Source organism: Chiloscyllium plagiosum, unplaced genomic scaffold, assembly GCF_037043375.1.
Source record: "Chiloscyllium plagiosum isolate Xiang-an unplaced genomic scaffold, Cpla_swu_hap1 HiC_scaffold_24, whole genome shotgun sequence".
Lineage (NCBI taxonomy): Eukaryota > Metazoa > Chordata > Chondrichthyes > Orectolobiformes > Hemiscylliidae > Chiloscyllium > Chiloscyllium plagiosum.
Genome location: NW_028270162.1, coordinates 52,896,823 through 52,919,642, shown reverse-complemented (window position 1 = coordinate 52,919,642; position 22,820 = coordinate 52,896,823). Strand labels below are relative to the sequence as shown.

Here is a 22,820-nt window from a genome sequence, read left to right as displayed (position 1 = left end):
CGGTCAACTGTCTGTGTCAAGTTTACGCATTTAGATTCCCTACAATGTGGAAACAGGCCATTTGGCCCAGCAAGTCCACACCGACCTATCAATGAGTAACCCACCCTGACTAATGCACCTAACACTATGGGTAATTTAGCATGGCCAATTCACCTAAACTGCACATCTTTGGATTGGGGGAGGAAACACAAGCAGACACGGGGAGAATGTGCAAACTCCACAAGGGCAGTCGCCCAAGGCAGGAATCAAACCCGGGTCCCTAGTGCTGAGAGGCAGCAGTGCTAACCACTGAGCCGCCCATTCCCTGTGTTTGCATGGGTTTCTTTTGGGTGCTCCAGTGTCCTCCCACAATCCAAAAATGTGCAGGTTAGGTGAATTGGCCATACTAAATTGCCTATAGTGTTCAGAGGTGTATAGGTTAGGTGCATTACTCAGGGGTAAATGTAGAGGGGAATGGGTTTGGGTGGGATGCTCTTCAAGGGGTTGGTGTGGATTTGTTGGACCAAAGGGCCTGTTTCAACAGTGTGGGGATTTGATGATTCTATAATTAGTGGTTACCCTTTTAGAACAGAGATAGAGATGGAGATGCTATCTCTCAGAAGGTTAAGCAAATTTGGAACTCTGCCTCAGAAAGAGATTGAGGAATATTATTAAGGTGGGGTAGATAGTCTTGGATTCTTGGGAAGCAAGGGGAATGGGTATCAGGGGTAAATAGAAATATTAAATTCAATATACAAACAGATCAGCCATGACCTTCGAGGGGTTCAATTCTGGTCTTCCTGCTATAGGAAAGATGTTGTTAAACTTGAAAGGGTGCAGGAAAGATTGGAGAGTTTGAGCTGTAGGGAGAGGTTGAATAGATTGGAGCTTTTTTTCCCTGAGGCATCAGAGGCTCATAGAAGTTTATAAAATCATGAGGGGATGGGTAGTGTGAATTGCCAGGATCTTTTTCCCAGGATAGGGGAGTCCAAAACCTGAGGACATAGGTTTAAGCTAAGAGGGGAAAGATTTAAAAGGGACTTGGGGACAATTGTTTCATGCAGAGGGTGTGTTTATGGAATGAACTGCCAGCGGTGGTGCTGGAGGTTTGTAAAACTACAACATATGGGCCAAATGCTGGCAAATGGGACTAGATTAATTTAGGATATCTGGTTGGCATGGACGGGTTGGATCAAAGGATCTGTTTCCATGCTGAATGGCCCACTCCTGCCCCTAATCATATATTATTATGTGATAATGAGTACTCAGTATACACAGTATGTAAATGATGAATGATGAGATCCAGTTTACTAAAAATAAATTGATAGTGCCATACATTTATCAATTACCAAAATGTCTTTTACAATACCCACCCTCCCAGCCATGCAAAATCCCCATTGAACGAGCAGTATTTATCTCTAAACTTAAGATTAAGTGCAAAGGTTGCCTGTCACCAAAATATCAAAATTCAATTTGAGACCAATCAAACCATTAATCCTTACCATGTGCATAGGGAAGTGTTAAAGCAGTATGACTTGCCGTTGGACAGGGTGACCACTGGGACACCATGGTGTGTAAGCAGCGATTGTGTTATAGTGGTATCGTTACCTGCAGACAAAAGGTCAGATACATCAAAGCTTAGCCACAATCTTAATAAAACACACAGTTTTCAAAATCAAGAGACTACATCAGTGGGGCTCACACAACATGCAGGACGACTACACTGCATTCATCATTCAGTAAACTGGGCCACATTCTCTCATACATGGTCAGGGGTGGCAATGCACTCAGGAATATTTTGTACTAAGCCCTGATGTATAACATCTTATATTAAGGATTACTGTACATTCCACAATATTGCACCTTTGATGCTGGCCTGAGAGTAGAGTAAATTTTGTAATGCTATTGTCTGCTTTTATTGTGCATTCCGTATTATAGCAAATGTTTCTTGTTTAGTCCAATCTATTTTGTATTAAAACCACTCTGTCTCATGAATTCCACAGTCTAGAAGCAGAACATCATAAATGTGATAGATTCATGTTATCCCTCCTACATTTAGCCAACACTCCTTATTGCACACAAGGGTTCAAACTTACACATTGTCTAAATCAGTTCTCCACCACAGCGTTTGACAGGCGCCTACAAGACACTTCACTTTAATAGCCAGTGCTGATTTTGGAATCACTAAAACTAGGTTTTTCTCATGGATAAGATTGTGGCAGTTAAGTCTAGGTTGCAAGTGAAACTTGTTATTGGCAATACACCATGACAATAACGCAGTCATAGGTATTGTCAAATTTTGCAACTTAAGAGAGTGCCTATCGACACTGTTATGACTATGGCAGCTCTTTGAAGGACCTATGCTGCTTCTCTACAGATTGAATTTATGGGCAATGATACCACTAGATGGAGCATTGCAGTACACAAGTGCAAAAAAGAGAGAGAGACAAAGCTGTGCTTGAGTAATTGGGACAGAAACAATTGGGGTCGCACCAAAAATCATTCCAACCAGCAAACAAATAGCCAGATCACATTACATTTCTTACATTAAATTCTAAATTAGTAATATTGTGGAAAACACAGCAACAGTTTGTAGATGTCTTTGCAGATCAGCACTTCTGCTGACTGTTAAATAGCCTAGACTCTGTACAGGTGCAGTACAATGTTGTCTGACAATTAAGTCTTTTCATTGAAACTACAGACTCTTGTTGCAACAACATTTACAAACTGATTACTATCATTACTGTGTTTTTACCAAATGTTATCACTGGTTCAAAATTCAATATTATTTTGGCATCACTTCACCGGTGCAACGGCATGTGTGCATATGGATCATGGTAACTATCTGCATTAGGAACAGAGATCGTTTCCTTTAATGCCATAACTTTGTTACCAAGTATATTTCCAATTCCCTTTTGAATATTAATACGGAATCTACTTCCACCACCCTGTCAGGCAGTTCGTTGCAGATGATACAACTTTTTCTTTTAGCATAACAAGTGCATCTCCACTCTGGCCATTAACAATTACCTTAAATTTGATATTCACTGTCAAGTACAGATGGCTTTGCCTGCAACTTTTTTTTAAAACTGTCAATGTTCTCCAGCCAGCAATGGTCACGTTTTGAGAACAAATTTTTCAAAATTATTGATTGAACCATTGCAAATCACCAAAGGCAACTGGCAACTTCCTCATTTGCCGATGTTAAGGAGATCATTCTGCCAACTACTCTATAGCGGGGACATTCCTTGGTAATTTGCAGCATTGTTTCTATCTCTCCACTAGTGCAAAAACAGTTTGTAAGTGAGGTCCTGGATTTTCTTGAACCTGTTTAGCAAGGACTATTTTCACTGTGGGTGTACCAGTTGGTGAGTTTGTGTTCCCCATTCCTTGATCCAAAGGATATTGGCTGGTGGATGTCGCTCAGGAAATGTGCTCTATACAGGGTGTCAAGATGGAAGGTGAGGAAAATGGAAGATTGCATTTCGTCCAGCCTCTTTCATGACAGAAGGGTATCGAAAGCACTTCGTAGCCAACAAAACACTTTAAATTCAGTCGTCACTGTAATTTGGCAAAGGCAATAGCCAGTTTGGGGATTTCACAGACAACAAAGTAATCATCAGAAACTGATAATTATCACTGATATGCTCCTTGCTCTGCTTTAATGCAGTGTTGTTGGATCTTTTATATCTGTGTGTGCGCGCGCGCACGCATGGGGAGTTCGGGGGGGCATTTAAAAGCCAGCAGCATCTCTGACACAGATTCTATACTTCTATGCTCAAGTCATGTAGAGGAAATGGAAAACGACAAACTCCTGACTCAGATGTGATTAATTGAGCAACCGTGACGGAGGAGAACACAATGTCTCTAATCTTGTCATAACAATTACATTTTTGGCAGTAACACTTTGGGTCCATAATACTCAATATAAGACTGGGCTTTTCACCGAAAGTGCCAAATGATGGAAAATGCCAAAATATGTAATTTATCAAATACAAAACAAAATCTTTTCTGAACTAATATCTTACATCTAGTAATATGTTCCAGAACATATTTTGTCCCAAGGTATAAATTCAACTGAAGAATACAGACAACTGAAATTATGAGTCCAGGGTTTACCCACAAGACCACTCCAAATACTAAAAGCTGTCAGGGCAGGTGATCAAAGGTCCTTAGATTCCTGTTATACCAGGGAACCTCAATGATTTGCGTGAGAATGTTTGGGTGGAACTGTTCTCCTCATGTGAAGATTTAAGTCCTTTATTTCATTGTACAGAGTTACTGACTGCTCCAAACACTAGCATTTTGTTTGATAGGCTATGTAGTTGTTGCTGTAATGTAAGAAATAGGATAGCCAGCTTGCATACAGAAATGTTCCTCAAATACAGCAATAAGATAATCACCAGCTAATTCGTTTGGTCAGGATTTGATGGAAACCTGCTATTTAGCTGGATTTGTCTTGGCTTGGAGTGTTTCTGCTCTTCTTTATTTGGAAATGGGTTGTTAGGATGCCTCAGTTAAATCTGCTTGTAAAACTGCCAGGCTAGAAAACTCTGGGAACAGGAAGCCATATGGGGTGATGGAGAACCAGAGGGCTTGGCCTGTAAACCAAGGTGTACATGTCAACAATTCAATGTCTGCTAGTTATCTGTGATGTGGTGCTACGGTACTGGTTGGTGGGGGAAAGGAGGTGATGATGTGGAGGAGGATATTAAGAACAGTGTTTGCTTTCCTCAAGCTTAATTTGATTGCTGAGAAACAGATGCACAGGAAATGCAGAGGAAAATACAAAAAAGAACTGAAACTGCACTGGCAAAAAAAAGACAGCCATTTTATTTTGAGTAATCAAAGCAGCTTGCTGGGTGTCATTACAAACCAGGTGTAATTGACAAACAGCCCAGTGAGGTCTCACTTGACTGAGATTATCCAAGGTTAAGGGAAAGGAACTAAAGGTATAGCCTTGTCCAATCCATTCCATAGAAAGAGAATCACTTGAGTTATTAATAAGGCAAACATGCCTACTCTTGCGAATGTAGAAATTGCTGTCATTTGGTTAGCATGAAGACTGCCTTCTCACTAAAATAAGTGAGAGACAAGCCCTCAGAAAAAGTGGTAGTGAAAAGAAATCGTGAATGCTAACCTTTATACCATCCGAATATTGAAGGAAGCTTTATTCCTGAATTGAACTGTTTCAGACTCCATATTTTCCCAATATAAATACCCCACTCACCTTCACCTCTGTATACTGTCCACATTTGACCTACCACAGCATTTATTTGCCCTTAAACACTGAGAGTACACTTAGAGTCATAGAGATGTACAGCATGGAAACAAACCCTTCGGTCCAACTCATCTCTGGCATCTCAACAACCGATTATTTCAATGATCTTCCACATTAACTCTAACTTGGGCAAAACTCCGGTACATGCATCCTATTCAAGATCTACTTTAAACATTCATTAAACTCAAAATAGTAACTGTTTCTCGTCACAGATTTTCTCCAGCACCTTCAATTTTTATTTCAGATTTGCAGCATCTGCAATATTTTACTTCTTTTGGACCTTTCCAAGTTGAATCCCGCTTGCCCATCATCTCTGCTATGCCAACCAAACTCCTCCAACTCCCCAACACATTAAGTTTAAACTCCCTGTCTTGATCTTGATTTTTGTTTTTAAAAAATGGTCTTACCCACTCTCCAGCTCAGAAATTGCTTTAGTCACATTTTCCATATATCAAATGTGCTTCTGATTCAGATCACTTTTTTTGCTTCATTGCCTTTAGCTGCATGGGACCTACTTTCTATAATTCCCTTCACAAATCCCTCATCATCTTCACCTTTTTCCTCCATTAAAATCCACCCTTCAACTATAATTTTGGTGACTTCCAATTGCTCCCTTTTCTGGCTCAATTCCCATATCCTTTCTGTGAAGGGCTATATGAAACGCTTTAAGACACTTTATGAATACATATTTAAGACACTTTATGAATACACATTATAACATCTGTTGTTGATGACTACTTATGAAAACTGCAGTCCAGCTGTAAAGATAAAAAGTATTGAAATGAGCCCAAATAGTACATTATATAAAATGTACTTTCTCCCCACCCCCACCTTCCTCTCATTCATCTCTCCACCCTTCAGGCACTCTGCCTGTATTCCTGATGAAGGGCTTTTGCCCGAAACATCGATTTTATTGCTCCTCGGATGCTATCTGAACTGCTGTGATTTGCCAGCACCACTAATCCAGAATCTGGTTTCCAGCATCTGCAGTCATTGTTTTTACCCATTATATAAAATGGAAGGGTGTTACATGATACAGGGAAATGAAAAGAAATTGGCTATAACAGAAAAGAAAGACTGATGGATTGAATAGTTGACCCTTATGCCACAGTGAAGCTGCAACTTTACAATATTAACTGGAAAAGCTTTATGAACAGAAAGCATTAATGTACTGTTCAGGAATCTGAGCTGTGGGTTGGAACCATTTTCCTGAATTTTGCCCCTGAATTCAGAAGTTGCACCAGGAAGTTCTTGAGTCCACGTATCTGAATTCAGCATAATGCTCAAGACAGCAAGGATTCAGGTTGAAACAGAATAGTAAAATGGATTAACCCAACTGTGAGAATGTGTCACATGTGATCAAATGAAAAATAGAAGTTTCAGAACACGAGATCATTGCAGGGAAACAGAAGATGGTTGAGGAAGAAAAATGGGAGGAGTTTCTACTTAAATCTTTGTCACAAATGTCATACCTAAAACAAAGAACCGCAGATGCTGGAAAACTGAATTAAAACGATTTTTGAGAAACTCAGCAGGTCTGAGAGAAACAGAGTTAATGTCTTGAGTCCAGTGACTCCATATCAGCAGAAGTTCATACCTACTTTTAAAGTTAAGAGTACAAAATATGAATAAATAGAAATCAAAGCCGAAGTACCTGATAATATAGTGATTAGAGACTCATCTTTCACCAATACACTCTGCTTCTTTGCATCCCTGGAAAAACAATAAAACAAAATTCAATTGAAGATTCTGAAACATACCCAACAGGTTGAAGAGTGGCAAAGTATAATCTCATTATTTAAAAAAGGAGAGGAAAAATCAGCAATTACAGATCAGCTGGCCTAACATGGATAGTCAGAAAGATACTGGAGTCTATTACAAATAATGTAATAACAACACTTAGAAAACAGCAATGAAGTTACATAAAAGCCAAAATGCATTTACGTAAAAGAAATGATATTTAACAATAGAAGGTTTTGAGCAGAATTGATAAGGGAGAACCAATGAATGTGGTGTATTTGGGTTTTCAGAAAGCTCTTGATGTAGTAGCATTTTAAAAGTTATTGTGCAAAATCAAAGCACATGGAATTGGTGCAATATGATAGTATGGCCTGAGAACTGGTTAGCACACAGGAAACAGAGTTGGAATGCACAGAAACAGACCTTTCGGTACAACGCATCCATTCCGACCAGATATCACAGCTTAATCTAGTCCCATTTGCCAGCTCAGGGATGGACAGGGCTGGCAGCTTAAATGTTCCAGAATATAAATGCTACAGAAAGGATAGAAAGGGGGGGGGTCACAAGAGAGAAGGGGGAGTAGCATTTTTGATAATGGATAGCATTATGGCTGTACTTAGGGAGGATATTCCTGTGAATAATCACTATGATATCCCAGTCCCATGTTTCTAACCATGCCCTGAGTTCATCCGCCTTCCCTGTTAGGCCTCTTGCACTGAAATAAATGCAGTTTAATTTATCAGTCCTACCTTGTTCTCTTGCTGGAACAGCACAGCAGGTCAGGCAGCATCCAGGGAACAGGAGATTCGACGTTTCGGGCACAGGCCCTTCTTCAGGAATGAGCAGAGAGTGTTCAGCAGGAGAAGATAAAAGGTAGGGAGGAGGGACTTGGAGGAGGGGAGTTGGAAATGTGATAGGTGGAAAGAGGTCAAGGTGAGGGTGATAGGTCGGAGTAGGGTGGAGGCGGAGAGGTCAAGAAGAAGACTGCAGGTCAGGAAGGCGGTGCCGGGCTGGAAGGATCCGGCTGAGACAAGGTGGGGGGAGGGGGGATGAAGAAACTGGTGAAGTCCAAGTTCATCCCCTGCGGTTGGAGGGTTCCCAGTCGGAAGATAAGACGCTCCTCCTCCGACCGTCGGGTTGTTGTGGTTTGGCGGTGGATGAGTCCAATGACCTGCATATCCTCGGTGGAGTGGGAGGGGGAGTTGAAATGCTGTGCCACAGGTTGGTTGGGTTGGTTCGTCCGGGTGGCCCAGAGGTGCTCTCTGAATCGCTCCGCAAGTAGGCGGCCTGTCTCCCCAATATAGAGGAGGCCACACCGGCTGCAGCGGATGCAGTAGATGATGTGGGTGGAGGTGCAGGTGAATCTGTGGCGGATATGGAAGTTTCCCTTGGGGCCTTGGAGAGAAGTGAGGGGGGAGGTGTGGGCGCAAGTGTTGCACCTCCTGCGGTTGCAAGGGAAGGTGCCGGGAGTGGTGGTTGGGTCGGTGGGGGGTGTGGATCTGACAAGGGAGTCGCGGAGGGAGTGGTCTCTACGGAAAGCTGATAGGGGAGGGGAGGGAAATATATCCTTGGTGCTGGGGTCTGTTTGGAGGTGGCGGAAGTGACGGCGGATGATGCGCTGTACATGGAGATTGGTGGGGTGGTAGGTGAGGACCAGTGGGGTTCTGTCCTGGTGGCGGTTGGAGGGGCGGGGCTCAAGGGCGGAGGAGCGGGAAGTGGAGGAGATGCGGTGGAGGGCACCGAGGATATGCAGGTCATTGGACTCATCCACCGCCAAACCACAACAACCCGACGGTCGGAGGAGGAGCGTCTTATCTTCCGACTGGGAACCCTCCAACCGCAGGGGATGAACTTGGACTTCACCAGTTTCTTCATCCCCCCTCCCCCCACCTTGTCTCAGCCGGATCCTTCCAGCCCGGCACCGCCTTCCTGACCTGCAGTCTTCTTCTTGACCTCTCCGCCTCCACCCTACTCCGACCTATCACCCTCACCTTGACCTCTTTCCACCTATCACATTTCCAACTCCCCTCCTCCAAGTCCCTCCTCCCTACCTTTTATCTTCTCCTGCTGAACACTCTCTGCTCATTCCTGAAGAAGGGCCTGTGCCCGAAACGTCGAATCTCCTGTTCCCTGGATGCTGCCTGACCTGCTGTGCTGTTCCAGCAATAAAGTTTCAACTTTGATCTCCAGCATCTGCAGACCTCACTTTCTCCTACCTTGTTCTCTGCTTTGTTCCTGTCTGCCCTGACTGTTTGACTTGCTCCTTTTCCCAACTGTACCAGTCTCAGATTGATCTCTTTCCTCACTATCTCCTTGGGTCCCACTCACCCAAGTTTAAATCCTTCAGAGCAGCTCTCAAAAATCTCCCTGCCAAAATATTAGCCCTCTTCCAATTCAGGTGCTTCTTGTACAGGTCACTTCTACCCTAGAAGCGATTCCAATGATCCAAATATATAAACCCTTCTCCCATGCATCAGCTCTTCAGGCACATATTTATCTGCTTTATCCTCCTATTGCTACTGTCACCCGTTCACAGCACTGGGAGTAATCCAGATATTACTCCCCTCGTGCACCTCCTTTTAAATTCCTGCCTAAGGTCTATATTCTCCCTTCAGAATTTCATCCTTTTCCCTTCCTGTGTTATTAGTTCTAACATATACAATGACCTCCTGTTGGTCTCTCTCCCCTTTGAGAACATTCTGCACCCCCAACTCAGATATCCTTGACCCTGGCACCAGGGAGGCAACACATCATTCTGATTTTTTGCTGCTGGCTGTAGAAACATCTGTCTGTCCTGTGACTAGCGAGTTCCCTATCACAATCAATCGCTTGGACCCCAATGTAGCCCTCATTGGAGCCATTCTCAGTACCAGAAATTTGGCTGTTTGTGCTACATTTCCGAGAGTGCAATACCCCTTACATTTTCCATAACATCTCACTTGTTTGAGATGGGAATAGCCATAGGAGACTCCTGCACTACCTGCCCACCCCGCTTACCTTTTCTGGAGTTGACTCATTTGCCTGACTGTACCTGCAGCTTTTCTCTTTTCCTATAACTGCCATCCGTCACACCCCCTAGCTCTTGTATATTCGTTATTGCCTCTAACTGCCGCTCCAACTGATCCATGCGATCTGACAGGATTCAAAATCAAAGACACTTCTATTGCTCATTTTTGGAGTGGAAGGCAGTGCCGATTCGGATACCCCAGGAATCAGGGCTCATCTATACATAATCAATGATTTGGATGAGAGATTCAACCATAATATTTCCACAGCTGTTGATGACATAAAGCTAGGTGGGATGTAAGTGGTGAGGAGGATGTAAAGAGGCTTCAGTGATTTAGACAAATTGATTGAGTAGGAAAATGCTTGGAAGATGCTGTATAATGAGGATAATATGAAATTATCCACCTCAGTAGGAAAAAAAAACAAAGGCAGAATACTAATGAAATAGTAATAGTTTGAGAAATGTAGATGTACAAAGGCAATTGGGTGTCCTGGTCATCATCTGGTCACAGAATGCAAGTATGCAGGTACCGCAAGCAATTAGGAAACTAAATGGCCTATATTTCAAAAGGGTTTGTATAAAGGACCAAGGAAGTCTTACTGCAGCTGTACCTTGATGAGACCATACTTAGAGTAATGCGTGCAGTTTTGGTCTCTTTACCTAAGAAAAGGTGTACTGGCTAAAGAGGGAGTGCAGCAAAGGTTCACGATTACTGGATTGGCAGATTTGGCATAGGAGAAGAGTTTAAGTTAACTGGGCATGTAACTTGTTTTGAAGATTGAAAGGGGTTCTCATAGAAATATGTAAGCTTCTGACAGGGCTGGATAGACTGGACGAAGGATGATGATTCCGCTGGTCAGGGGGCCCAGAATAAGGGGTTACAGTCTCAGGATACACCTTAATCCTATCACAGGCCATTTGAGACTGAGATGAGGACAAATTTCTTCATTCAGAGGATGTTGAACCTGTGGAATTCTCTATCACAGAAGGCTGTGGATGCTAAGTCACTGAATACATTTAAGAAAGAAATTGATAGATTTCATAGAATCCCTACAGTGTGGAAAAAAGTAATTTGGCCCAACAAGTCCACACCGACCCTCCGAAGAGTAACCCACCCAGACCCATTCCCTACCCTATTACTCTACATTTACCCCTGACTAATGCACCTAACCTACACAATTCTGATCACTATGGTCAATTTAGCATGGCCAATTCACCTAACCTGCACATTTTTGGACTGTGGGAGGAAACCAGAGCACCCCAAGGAAACCCATGTAGGTACAAGGCAGCATGTGCAAACTCCACACAGACAGACAGTCACCCAAGGCTGGAATCGAACTAAGGTCCCTGGCGCTATGAGGCAGCAGTGCTAACCACTGAGCCATGGAAGGATGGAAAGAGGGAGGGAAGGAAAAGAGAGAAGGCATGCGAGAGAAAGAGAAAGCGAGAGATAAATCCACCTCCCCCACTCCACACACACACATACACTATTTTATATTCTTCAGAACAATTTACATGCCTAAACCATTGATTGATTCCATACCACATATATCCTCACACTCTTTATTCTGTGATCAATTTAGATGGACATTTTTGATATTATTTTTTCCAGTGATAAGCACTTACCAGACAGAAAGTGTAGCAGTAGCCAACAGAGCCATCACAAAGTGGCTTGCACAATGCAGTGTAGAGATGGGCGACTGTAGAAGGATAGCAGGGAGCAGCCGTCGCCCACTTGCTGAAAACACAGAGACTGTCCGCTCCTCACAAGCCACACTGACAAGGTCACTACAAAAGGGGCAAAATGGATCAGGATGAGACCTATTGAAACTCTTCATCAATTAGAGTTAACAGCATCAAGGTTAGGGTGGGAGTAGGGAGACATACAGAAACCACAGCTCACCAACAGGGGGCTGTGGAGAAATTGCACTGATGGGGAGAAACCAGAGCCTGACACCAACAGGGTGGATTTTGTTTGAGAGAGGAGTTTCTCCATCCATCAGAATTTCCAATAAAGAAACTGACTTTAATTAAACACCACAATAATCCATTACTGTGAGGGACATAATCTGTAATGTTGCTGTGTAACCAATAGCTGCAGGGAGCTGGGTGGCTGAACCAAAGCACTCTATCTCAAGACTATGGCTTCAAGTCAACATTGGGGAAAATTTTTTTTAATAAACCTCTACCCGCTTCCAATGTTGCCCAGAATTCAGCAATAATTTCAAATCTGAGAGAGGAAGCAATGGCTGGTACGGGGGACTGCTACAATAATAGACACACTCCTCAGTTGAGAAACTGACCTAGGACATTGTAGAGAATGGGAAATGCCCCCAAATTTGCATAGGAAAGGGCAGGTGCAGAGTAAGTAATTTCCTCTTCTGTCCCATAAACATCCCCTCCCACATCTGGATCAGTTTCAGAATTCAGCTCTCTTCATTGACAGAGGGTTGCAAAAGCTGATTAGCTGCATTTCACTTTCATAAGCACAGAAAAACATATTCAATTTTTCCAAAGTACAGATGATTATTTGGAGAATTTTTAAAAAATTAAAAAACATGAAGGTACTATGGAGCTGATTAACAATGAAAATGGAAATCATCCTGTGGAAGCAGAGGGCACGACTGAGGGATTAATTAAGTACTTTATATCTGCATTCATTATCAAAGAAGATAATTAAGTTAATGTCATAATAGGAGCCAGCGGTAATAGATACTGGAAAGAAAGGTAATGCTAAAAATATTGGCATCATTATAGTTTAATAAGCTATTATCTAATTGGGATGCCCCCTATGGCACTGAAGTAAACTCATGTTAGATAACTGAAGCAGGACCACAATTGATCACAGTCTTTCAATCCTCCTTGGATAACAGAGTGGTGCCAGATGACTGGGGTGGGATGCAAATTTTATACACTGCTCAATAAAGATTGGAGAGGGACAAACCTGGCAATTGCAGGTCAATCAATCTAACATCAATATTGGCAAAATCATCCAGAGTAACATCAATTCTCCCTTTGAGAATCAGCCATTCAAAGGGTCAGCCAGCACAGATAAGGCAAACCGTATCTGATAAGTGACTTCAAGGTTCAGGTCTCTGAATACAGGAGCCACCTACACTGAACAATGTTGGCAATGTGCCAATTTGTTTGTTACTCAGGGATTGGTATTTTCACTACTTGCAAATGATGAGTCAAATAGTACATCACATCATTGTTAATTAGAGAATTAAGTGCCAGGACTTTTGACGAAATGCCACAAAAATCAACAAAATTAGTGGTCTTTGACATCATTAAACGTAAAGCATGTCATCAAGAAACTCAGCAGATCTGGCAGCATCTGTACAGGGAGAAAGCATCTGTACATTTGGCAGCATCTGTACATTTCAAGCCTGGAATGACTTTTCAGAACCAATATCCTGTTTCTCTCTCCACACATGCTGCCAGACCTGGCGTTCTCTGCATTTGTTTCACATTTCTAGCATTCGCAATATTGTGTTTTTATTAAAATCTGTTATCTATGGCTCATTGTACGTATACGCTCCAGGAGTGATATTCACAGTAGCATTCTATTTTCCCTCCTGTAAATTTTTTTAGTTCACTTGTAGGATGTGGGAGTTGCTGGCTGGACCAGCATTTATTGCCTATGATTAGTTGCCCTTGAGAAGGTGCTGAGGAGCTACCTTTGTGAACCACTGGAGTCAATGTTCTGTCGGTAGATCTACAAAGCCATTTAGTACAGAATGCCACGATTTTGACCCAGCAGCCATGAAGGAACAGCAATATGTTCCTAAGTCAGGATGGTGAGCAACTTCGAAGGGTACCTTCCGGTCAATGTATGTGCTGCCCTTGTCCTTCTAGATTAAAAGTGGTCATGGGTTTGGAAGATAATGCCGAAGTGACACTGGTGAATTTCTGCAGTGAATCTGTGATGAGTGTTGGTGGTGGAAGGATTGGATGTTTGTAGATGTTTTTCCAATCAAATGGGTTGCTTTGTCCTGAATGGAGTCAAATTTGTGTCATTGCAGTTGTACGTATTGAGGCAAATGGTGAGTATTCCATCACACTCCTGACTTGGGTCTTGTAGATGGTGTACAGGATGAGAGCCATGTGGTGAGATACTTACTGGAGTATCCCTAGCTTCTGTAACTAGCTTTTGTACCACTGTATTTGTGGGTAGACAAGCCGGAGGCTGGAAGAACATAAGCCAGGCAGCATCAGGAGGTGAAGTCAATGTTTCAGGTGTAACCCTTCTTCAGGAGTGGGGGTCGGTGTAAGGGGAGTTGCAAATAAAGGGGGTGGGGGGGGGCAGCAGGGTGGTGAAGCGGGGATAGGTGAAGACAGGTAGAGGGTACAAGCTGGTTGGTCGATGGGATGAATGAGTCCGATTGGTGGTAACTATGAAGGGTCGATGACAGGAATGGAAGGTGGGTGGAAAGGGAGTCAGGTGATGGGATGGGAGGTTATTTGAAATTGGAGAACTCAATGTAGAGTCTTCCGGGCTGTAGGCGCCCAAGCGGAAGATAAGGTGTTGTTCCTCCAATTTGCGGTTTGATTTGTTGTGGCAATGAAGGAGACCAAGGGTGGTCATGTCAGAAAGGGAATGGGAAGGGCAATTAAAATGGGTGGCGATTGGGAGGTCAGGTCGGCCCCTGCAATCCTGGCTGAGAAGCTCAGCAAAATGTTCCCTTAGTTTACATTCGGTCTCCCCAATGTAGAGAAGACCACATCACGTGCACCAAATACAGTAAACTAGGTTGGGCGAGAGGCAGGTGAACCTCTGTCTCACCTGGAAGGACTGTTGGGGCCCTAGATGGAGGTGTGCCAGCAGGTTTTGTATCTTTTACAGTTGCAGGGGAAGGTACCTGGGAGTTAGGGGGTTTGGTGATGAGAGTGGCACAACAAAGGATTGGCGATGGGAATGGTCCTTGCGGAAGGCAGACCAGGATGGGGAAGGGAAGATGTTTTTAGTGATGGGGTCTAGTTGGAGTTGGCAGAAATGTTTAAGGATGATACTTTGGATGTGGGTTGATATGTGAGGACAAGACGGACCCTTGCATTTGTTGGGGGTGGGGGTTAGAGCAGAGGAACAGGGAATGGAGACGGTGCCGCGGAGGGCTGTCTGGATGACAATGGGAGGAAAAGCACCTTGTTCAAAATAGGTGGAACATCTGGAATGCTTGGGAGTAGAATGTCTCCTCGTCCAAGCAGATGCGGTGAAAGAGTTGGGAGAACGGGATGAACTTCTTGCAGGATACTGGGTGGAGTAGGTGCAGTCCAGGTAGTTATAGGAGTCTGTGGGTTTGTAGTAAACATCCATCCGGAGATTGTCGCCAGACATGGAAAGGGAGAGGACAAGAAAGGGGAAGGGGGTGTCTGAGATAGACCAAATGAATTTAAGGGTGGGGTGGAAGTTGTGGGCGAAGTCTATGAACTGTTCCAGTTCAGCCTGGGTGTAGGATGCTGCACAGATGCAGTCATCAATGTAACGGCGAAGAGTTGGGGCACAGTGCCTGTGTAGGTACCGAAGAGGGACTGTTTGACATAGCCAAAGAGGCAGGCGTAGTTGAGGCCCATCCAAGTGCCCATGGTCACCCCTGATTTGGAGGAAAAGGGAGGAGTTAAAGGAAAAGTTATTTAGGGTGAGGACTAGTTAGGTGAGAAGGAGGAGGTTATCGGTGAAGGGGACTGGATGGGTCTATTGGAGAGGAAGAGGCTGAGGGCCTGAAAGCCATCCTTGTGCGGTATGGATGCGTATAAGGACTGCATGTTATTTATTTGTAGGGCAAGTCAAGTGTTTTTGCTTCAAATGATTTGCACAGCTTGGTGCACTATCATATGCCCATTTATATCTATCATTCAATCTTGAGTTCGAGAGAGTAAGTGTTTCTTTACTCACGATGCAAAACATTGAGGATGAAAGAATAGAAAGCAGTCAGTCACAAACCCTAATCTTGAAGATAATACAACAGTTGTATGTGTGAACTATCATAGAAATGATCAATATGAAACATGCATTTAGCCCTGCAGATTTCAACACATTGTAATGGATCGCTGCATGCGGACCAAAAATATTTACTGCAAAGTTTTCTAGAAGATTCCACCTGCTGAATAACGTTCTCTTAAATTATTCTGGACCTCTAAGAAACTCCACACAGTAAATCCGTTTTTATCTTTAAAATTCTACAGCTTCAAAGTCAGTACGCATCTCGATACCATTTTGACCATTTATCACAGAATCATAAAACGAGAATATGTCCAGTCAGCCGTTCAGCGTGAAATAGTCTGTCAAAGGGGGAGTCAAGTTAGAGACACAAATTTTAAATTATCTTTGGTCTAAATTGAAAACATTTTCCTTCCTTGAATGAGCTCTTTCCACCTCATGCAAGTACCTTGAAGTATTACAGTAAATAGCTTCTCAACTTGAGTTGCAGTTGAAAAGCCATGAAGTTCAACTCCTCCACTCTCTAGCTCCTGTTGTGGCACTCAGCTCTATTCAAATGAAGTTTTTCAGATTGAAACCCACGCTTAATATAGCAGTGAGACAGAAAACCATGTGTCTGAGAACAAGTTAACTATTTGAATACCTGGCTTTTGGCAAGAGGGTTTACAAGTTAAATCTCTTTCCCAAAGCTGTATGTCACAAAAACTGTCAAGGAATGAGGAAAGAAAACCTACACACTTCTATGGGAAAAGTTACCTAAACGTGGAGAGACTGGGAAGGTGCCTGGTGGCAAACCACAGTCACAAGACAGCAAGTTATTTTTCTGCAATACATCATGGTAGACCTAGGCTAAATCACTTTGTGGCTGTCAACATTTACAATCAAGAGACAATTCACCACTTCTGCCCTCTCCACACACACATCTTAAATGCATTAATAAGTTCCAGTATCAGCCACGTGGAGACAGCTTTTTTTTTCAAAATACCCTCACAAAAAGAAATCTGAAACTAGCTACTATCCCCATTAATGGTCGTGCTAGTCACCCACAGTCTTAAAATTGTAAACCCCATATTATTACACCAATGATACATAATAATGGCAGTTTCATGGAAGTAACCGTGACTGACAAGATGAAAGAGCAACATTCATACATAGTTAAACTATTGAAACAAATGAATAAGGATTAGAAGCTTTACATATAGACACACACAGGGAGCCTATTACACTGCAACTCTTAGCAATATACATAAAGACCAGATATGCATATGTAACAAATCTAAATATTTCACTAATTTAAGCAGAACTATTAGATCAACAACTACTCCTGCAACCTTCATCAAGAAGTTTAACAGTGAATTAACCTGATGAATAACAAGACCAGTATTAGAATCAGCAACTTCCAGAAGTCAACACCTACCAGTTCTATAAGTCAATTCTCACAATTACAATCCGGCTTCTGTGAAGCTTATACTCACCAGCTTCCTGCAGCAGTGAGGATTCGACTGGTTAGTAGTGTGTCCCACTGCTTCCCTTCTCTCATGCACTTTAACCGGCTTAATTTCCACCCAGTTACTGTTGGAACTTCATTTTCCACCTCTATGTACATAGCTGGTTCAGTGCTTACCTTAAATCAAGCAAGGAAAAGGGACTTAGACTGCACACTCCACACAGTTTCTCTCAAGTCATTCTTAATCATGATTTCAACTGAACATCTCATCACTGATTTAACTTTTATAATTACAGAACAAATTTCATACGGAGGAATACAAGTAGAATGTGATATTGTTCACCTATTGCAAATAATTTTAAGGCTTTATACAATTTCCTTATCAATAAGTAGAGTTTACTGCGGAATGAATCAGACATTATCCTTTCACCTCCTGGACAGATGCTCAAATTCAGTTTTGACTGATAAGGGAAGAGAGAATTGCGTATACCTGCTGAGAGAGGTTTTCCCTAAGTAAGATAAATTTGGACAGCATAGCGTTAGCTCCACGATGATGGCATGCACTGCACTATCTGTAGTTCAGTCTTGATATTGCAATCTCATTCAGAGACCTTGTCCTGAAATGCTGTGCAGACCTGGCTCAGGGACACTCTAGAAAGTTGATGAAAGAATGCTGTTGCCAATGCTATTTCTTACCTGTATGTTAAAGGCTTTCTTTGGTGCCGGTGTTGGGAGTTTAAATACAACGAGGGGAGCTGAGACACGAGACACCTCCTTTTCTATTGACGGGATAGCCTGAAAAGAAAGAATGTTGAAATCATCTAAGTTAACATTCTCCACTTCCTGGAAAATATCAGGAACGTAAATTCATTTTTGCCTTCATGGACTTAATTGAGGGTAGCACATTGGCTCAGTAGTTAGCACTACTGCCTAACAGTGCTAGGGATCCAGGTTTGATTCTATCCTCGGACAACTGACTGTGTGAAGTTTGTACATTCTCCCCAAGTCTGCGTGGGTTTCCTCTGGGTGCTCTAGTTTCCTCCAGTAGTCCAAAAAAAATGCAGGTTAGATGGATTGGCCATGCAAAATTGTCCATAGTGTCAGAGAAATGCAGGTGGATTAGCCATGGGAAATGCAGGGTCAGAGGGATAGGGTAAGACAGGGTAAGTGTAGGTGGGATGTTCTTTGGAGGGTCAGTGTGGACTCAATGGGCCTTGCCTGCTTCCATACAGTAGGGATTACGACTAGTAGAATGGATCATTTTGTGTTTTCTGAGCATTCTCAGGTCGGGTCTGTCCAGTGCAGAGTAAACCGCTCTTTAAATTGTCCAAACATAACTCAATATTATCTGCAAAAAAAAAAAGTACACCCACAGCACACAATTGGCTTCTGTGTGCCACAATGTGCCAGATTGTGCTATCAACCTACACCCAGTGAGAAATGGAATGAAATAAAACAAAGAACTGTGGATATTGGCAATCTGGAAAAAACAAGCAAAGAAAAGGGACTTAGACTGCACACTCCACACAATTTCTCTCAAGTCAAACAGAAACTGGCAGAGAAACTCAGCAAGTATGGCAGCTTCTGTGGAGATGTTCCGAGAATGGACCACAGGACACAAAACAGGAATGACACACTGGCCTCATTCCTGATGAAGGGCTTATGCCCGAAACAATTCTACTGCTCCTCGGATGCTACCTGACTGGCTGTGCTTTTCCTGCACCACACTCAAAACATTACCTCTGTTTTCTTTTGACTGATGCTGTCAGACCTGCCAAGTTTCTCCAAGCAACTGCTGTTCAAGAATTGGACTGACAAGATTAACACATTTACATTTGGTGCACAGGAAACATTTGCCTGAGGCACGGCATGCTTGAGTCAAACTCAGAGCGAACAATGCATGTCCAATCCCTCTCGACATCCTACTGCATACAATTGAGGCATAAGTATTTCCTGGCACTCATTAAACAAATTCAAACCATGACAAATAGTACCATTGTCTTGGGGATGCCTCAGGAGAGTTAAAGACTTAGGGAGCAAATCCTGACCAAAAAAAAAAGGAGCAGAGTTCAAAGCAGATTGATGTACAAACCCCAGCTTTCTCGCAACCAAGTCAATATATTGCTTTGTGTTCCTTTGGGCCCCATCAGGGAAGTTCAGAGGGGGCAACCTGAACATCTAGGTGGCCCAGAGTGTCACAAATTCTGTCAAGGATAAGTGCAACAGAGGAGGATGCTGTTATGAGTGTGCCAAGACTACTTGCTTAGCACAAAGGACAGATGATATAGGCTATTTACTGTTGGTGGCTGGGATCGAAAATTGCACTGAGACATGGTTCCTTTATATCATTGGGCCTGTGCTGAAGTTGCCATTCTGTAAATGTAAACAGCGATAGTTATTGTAGGATAATTGGCCTTGGGATTTCACAAGGCCCTTCCCTCTGACCAACACAGATGCCATTCAGGAGAGAGTATAACCAGGGAAGGGAGAGCTCTTGTGACTCAGTGGTAGCATCCCTAACTCTGAGCCAGGAAGCCTGGCTTCAAGTGAACACGATACCAGTTTAGATGGTCGATGCAGATACAATAGCAACGTTTAAGAGACCTTTAGCTAGACACATGAACAGACAGAGAATATAGGGATACGGACCATGTGCAAGGAGATGGGATAAGTTTAGAATGGCATTATGGTCAGCATGGACATGCAAGTCCAAAGGGCCTGTTCATGTGCTGTACTGCTCTATGTCCCACCTGCTGCAGTGGTGTACAACAACATCTCTGAACAGGTGGATTACAAAATATCTACTTACAAGAGAGATATTTCCTCATCAAGAAATAATAAAGTCAAATTTAGCATCTCCACAGGCACCTTGACTAAGATCAGTTAGTTCAACAAAGATCTGGGACTGAACTTGTGTTAAGGATTACACTACACATGTGAAGCTAGACAGGCAGTCACAGAGAGAAGGGTGCATTTGCCCACAGAGTGAAGAATTATTGAGTTTTATTAGAGATTATCAGACCCATACCTGAGATGCTGTGGTTACTGGCGTGTGCTTTGTTTCTTTCCTTGGTCGGCCTTTCTTTTTCTTTTCCACAACTTCTCCCTCAGTGTCGTTCTTACGTTTAGACAGAGATGAGATTTTGGAAGCTGGAATTTTCTCTTCACTGTCACTGCTGCTCTCCTGAACCTCTCTAAGCTTCAAGTCTTTGGAGAGTATTTGCTCTTTATTCCTACACAGAGGGAACAGTGAGTTTTGAGAAGAGGGAATCATACCAGCTTTACCTTATTGTTGTGGTTCTGTTTGTCAAGGTGGGAATTTGTGTTGCAGACCTTTCATCTCCTGTCTTGGTGACATCCTCAGAACTTGGGAGCCTCCTGTGAAGCACTTCTGTGATCTTTCCTCCGGCATTTGTAGTGGTTTGTATCTGCCGCTTCCGGGTTGTCAGTTCCAGCTGTCCGTTGCAGTGGCCGGTATATTGTGTCCAGGTTGATGTGCTTATTGATTGAATCTGTGGATGAGTGCCATGCCTCTAGGAATTCCCTGGCTGTTCTCTGTTTGGCTTGTCCTATAATAGTAGTGTTGCCCCAGTCGACAACACTACTATTATAGGACAAGCCAAACAGAGAACAGCCAGGGAATTCCTAGAGGCATGGCACTCATCCACAGATTCTATCAATAAGCACATCGACCTGGACCCAATATACCGGCCACTGCAGCGGACAGCTGGAACTGACAACCGGAAGCGGCAGATACAAACCACTACAAATGCCGGAGGAAAGATCACAGAAGCGCTTCACAGGAGGCTCCCAAGCACTGAGGATGTCACCAAGACAGGGGACGAAACGCCTGCAACACAAATTCCCAGCTCGGCGAACAGAACCACAACAATGAGCACCCGAGCTACAAATCTTCTCCCAAACTTTACCTTATTATTTCACAAATGCTAAGTAATTCTCATTCCACACCACTGCATGTTTTAATAGAAAGCAATGTCAATTTCACAGAAAACTCCATCAACTGGCCATCTTGTCCAATATCAACTACAGCTCAGGGTAAAGCCATTGACATTATATTAACCTGGTGCTGGACAGGTACAATGAAGGAAAATGTAGTTTGGAATGAAGCCATCGAGCTCAGTGTCAAACTTTCTCGGAGAGTCCCAGGCATTGGAAACCAGCTACATTACACCTGCTTGACAATTTCCACCCCTGCGCACATTTTGGACCTCCAAAGGTTCGTGACATACATCTCCCAACTCAGGTCCAATCTCCAAGAATCTGGATCAGCATTCCAAATACATGGGCATGATGGACAAGTCCATGCTCAAAAATCCACAACGTATCCAGGAGCATCCACTTGTGGACTGATCAATCAGCGAAAAAGTCTCCCCACTGAATGAGTGGAAGTGAATGGTAAGGATCCCCTCATCCAATCACAGGCTGGTTCACTCTTGGGCGTGCTGATGATAGACTGTCTAGTGTAGTGACCTAACAGCAACAAATACAGGAGAGAAGCTTTGACTGGAGGAGTAATGGACAGTTGGAAAACCAAATGCTGACAGAGGGTGGAGGCCATAAGCTGGCCTCTTTCACCAAGGCTACAATGGTGATGGTGGCCAAGTGTTGCTTTTCTTCAGCAGATCCACGATTGAAGAGTGGAAAGATGGTGGTAGCAAGGGTCGAGGGGAATTAAGTGGTTGGGGAAAAGGGAGACTGCGAAGACTTCAGTTTCAAACTGTCAACAAAAGGAATACACAGCCAAGTAGCAGCTGGAAAAACGTATTATCATCAAAATAATTAATTATCTGCAAATGAATGTGGACTCTCTAGCTTTTGGCTCCTATTTCAGGAGCTACTCCATGAGAAAAATCTATAGTGAATTGCTGTTATAATGAACATTGTGTCAACTGTTAAATTTAAAACAGAGATGCAGACAGTGCAGCACCTGGTTAAAACATTTCAGCTTTGTGAATATGTAACCTTATCAGAAAGTGTGTTTTTGTGTTGAATTGTGTGTTGGTTATTTTGAAACAAAAAGCTATTGCTAATTTATGCCTATTGTCTTATGCTCATTTAAATACCATAAAAATAGTCGCTTTCCTTGTGTGTTATGGCTTTAAGTTAAATGGATGGTTAATAATTACTGAGGATACTAGTTAATTCTTCTGGCTCTGCTTTTTGGAACCCAAATACTGAAAAGCAATGATGGTACATGGCTGCAGCACGTAATAAGAGATAGCAAGAATGAACACATAGTCCCAGTAAAACCAAAAAGTAGCATTGAGAAAATCTCAACAGGAGTCCCCAAAAATTACTTTGGGCCCTGATCCAGATATTGGAAGTTCTGGGCCACTGCATACAGATATATCTGTCCATATAATGAAGCTGCGAAAAGTCACAACAACACAGCCCTTATTGTACC

At 42.9% G+C, this 22,820-nt stretch overlaps 1 protein-coding gene across 2 annotated transcripts in view; it reads right to left on the bottom strand.

The window, feature by feature from the left end:
- hira (histone cell cycle regulator a) overlaps positions 1 to 22,820 on the bottom strand; it is a 108,458-nt gene that overhangs the window by 9,793 nt on the left and 75,845 nt on the right. For both annotated transcript variants that reach the window (XM_043716067.2, XM_088000182.1), the window contains 6 exons: positions 20,424 to 20,628; positions 18,092 to 18,190; positions 17,424 to 17,572; positions 11,634 to 11,795; positions 6,915 to 6,973; positions 1,482 to 1,587 (listed from right to left, as the gene is read on the bottom strand). In XM_043716067.2, coding sequence (XP_043572002.1) covers positions 1,482 to 1,587; positions 6,915 to 6,973; positions 11,634 to 11,795; positions 17,424 to 17,572; positions 18,092 to 18,190; positions 20,424 to 20,628 — 780 coding nt within the window. The remainder of the gene's footprint in view (positions 1 to 1,481; positions 1,588 to 6,914; positions 6,974 to 11,633; positions 11,796 to 17,423; positions 17,573 to 18,091; positions 18,191 to 20,423; positions 20,629 to 22,820) is intronic.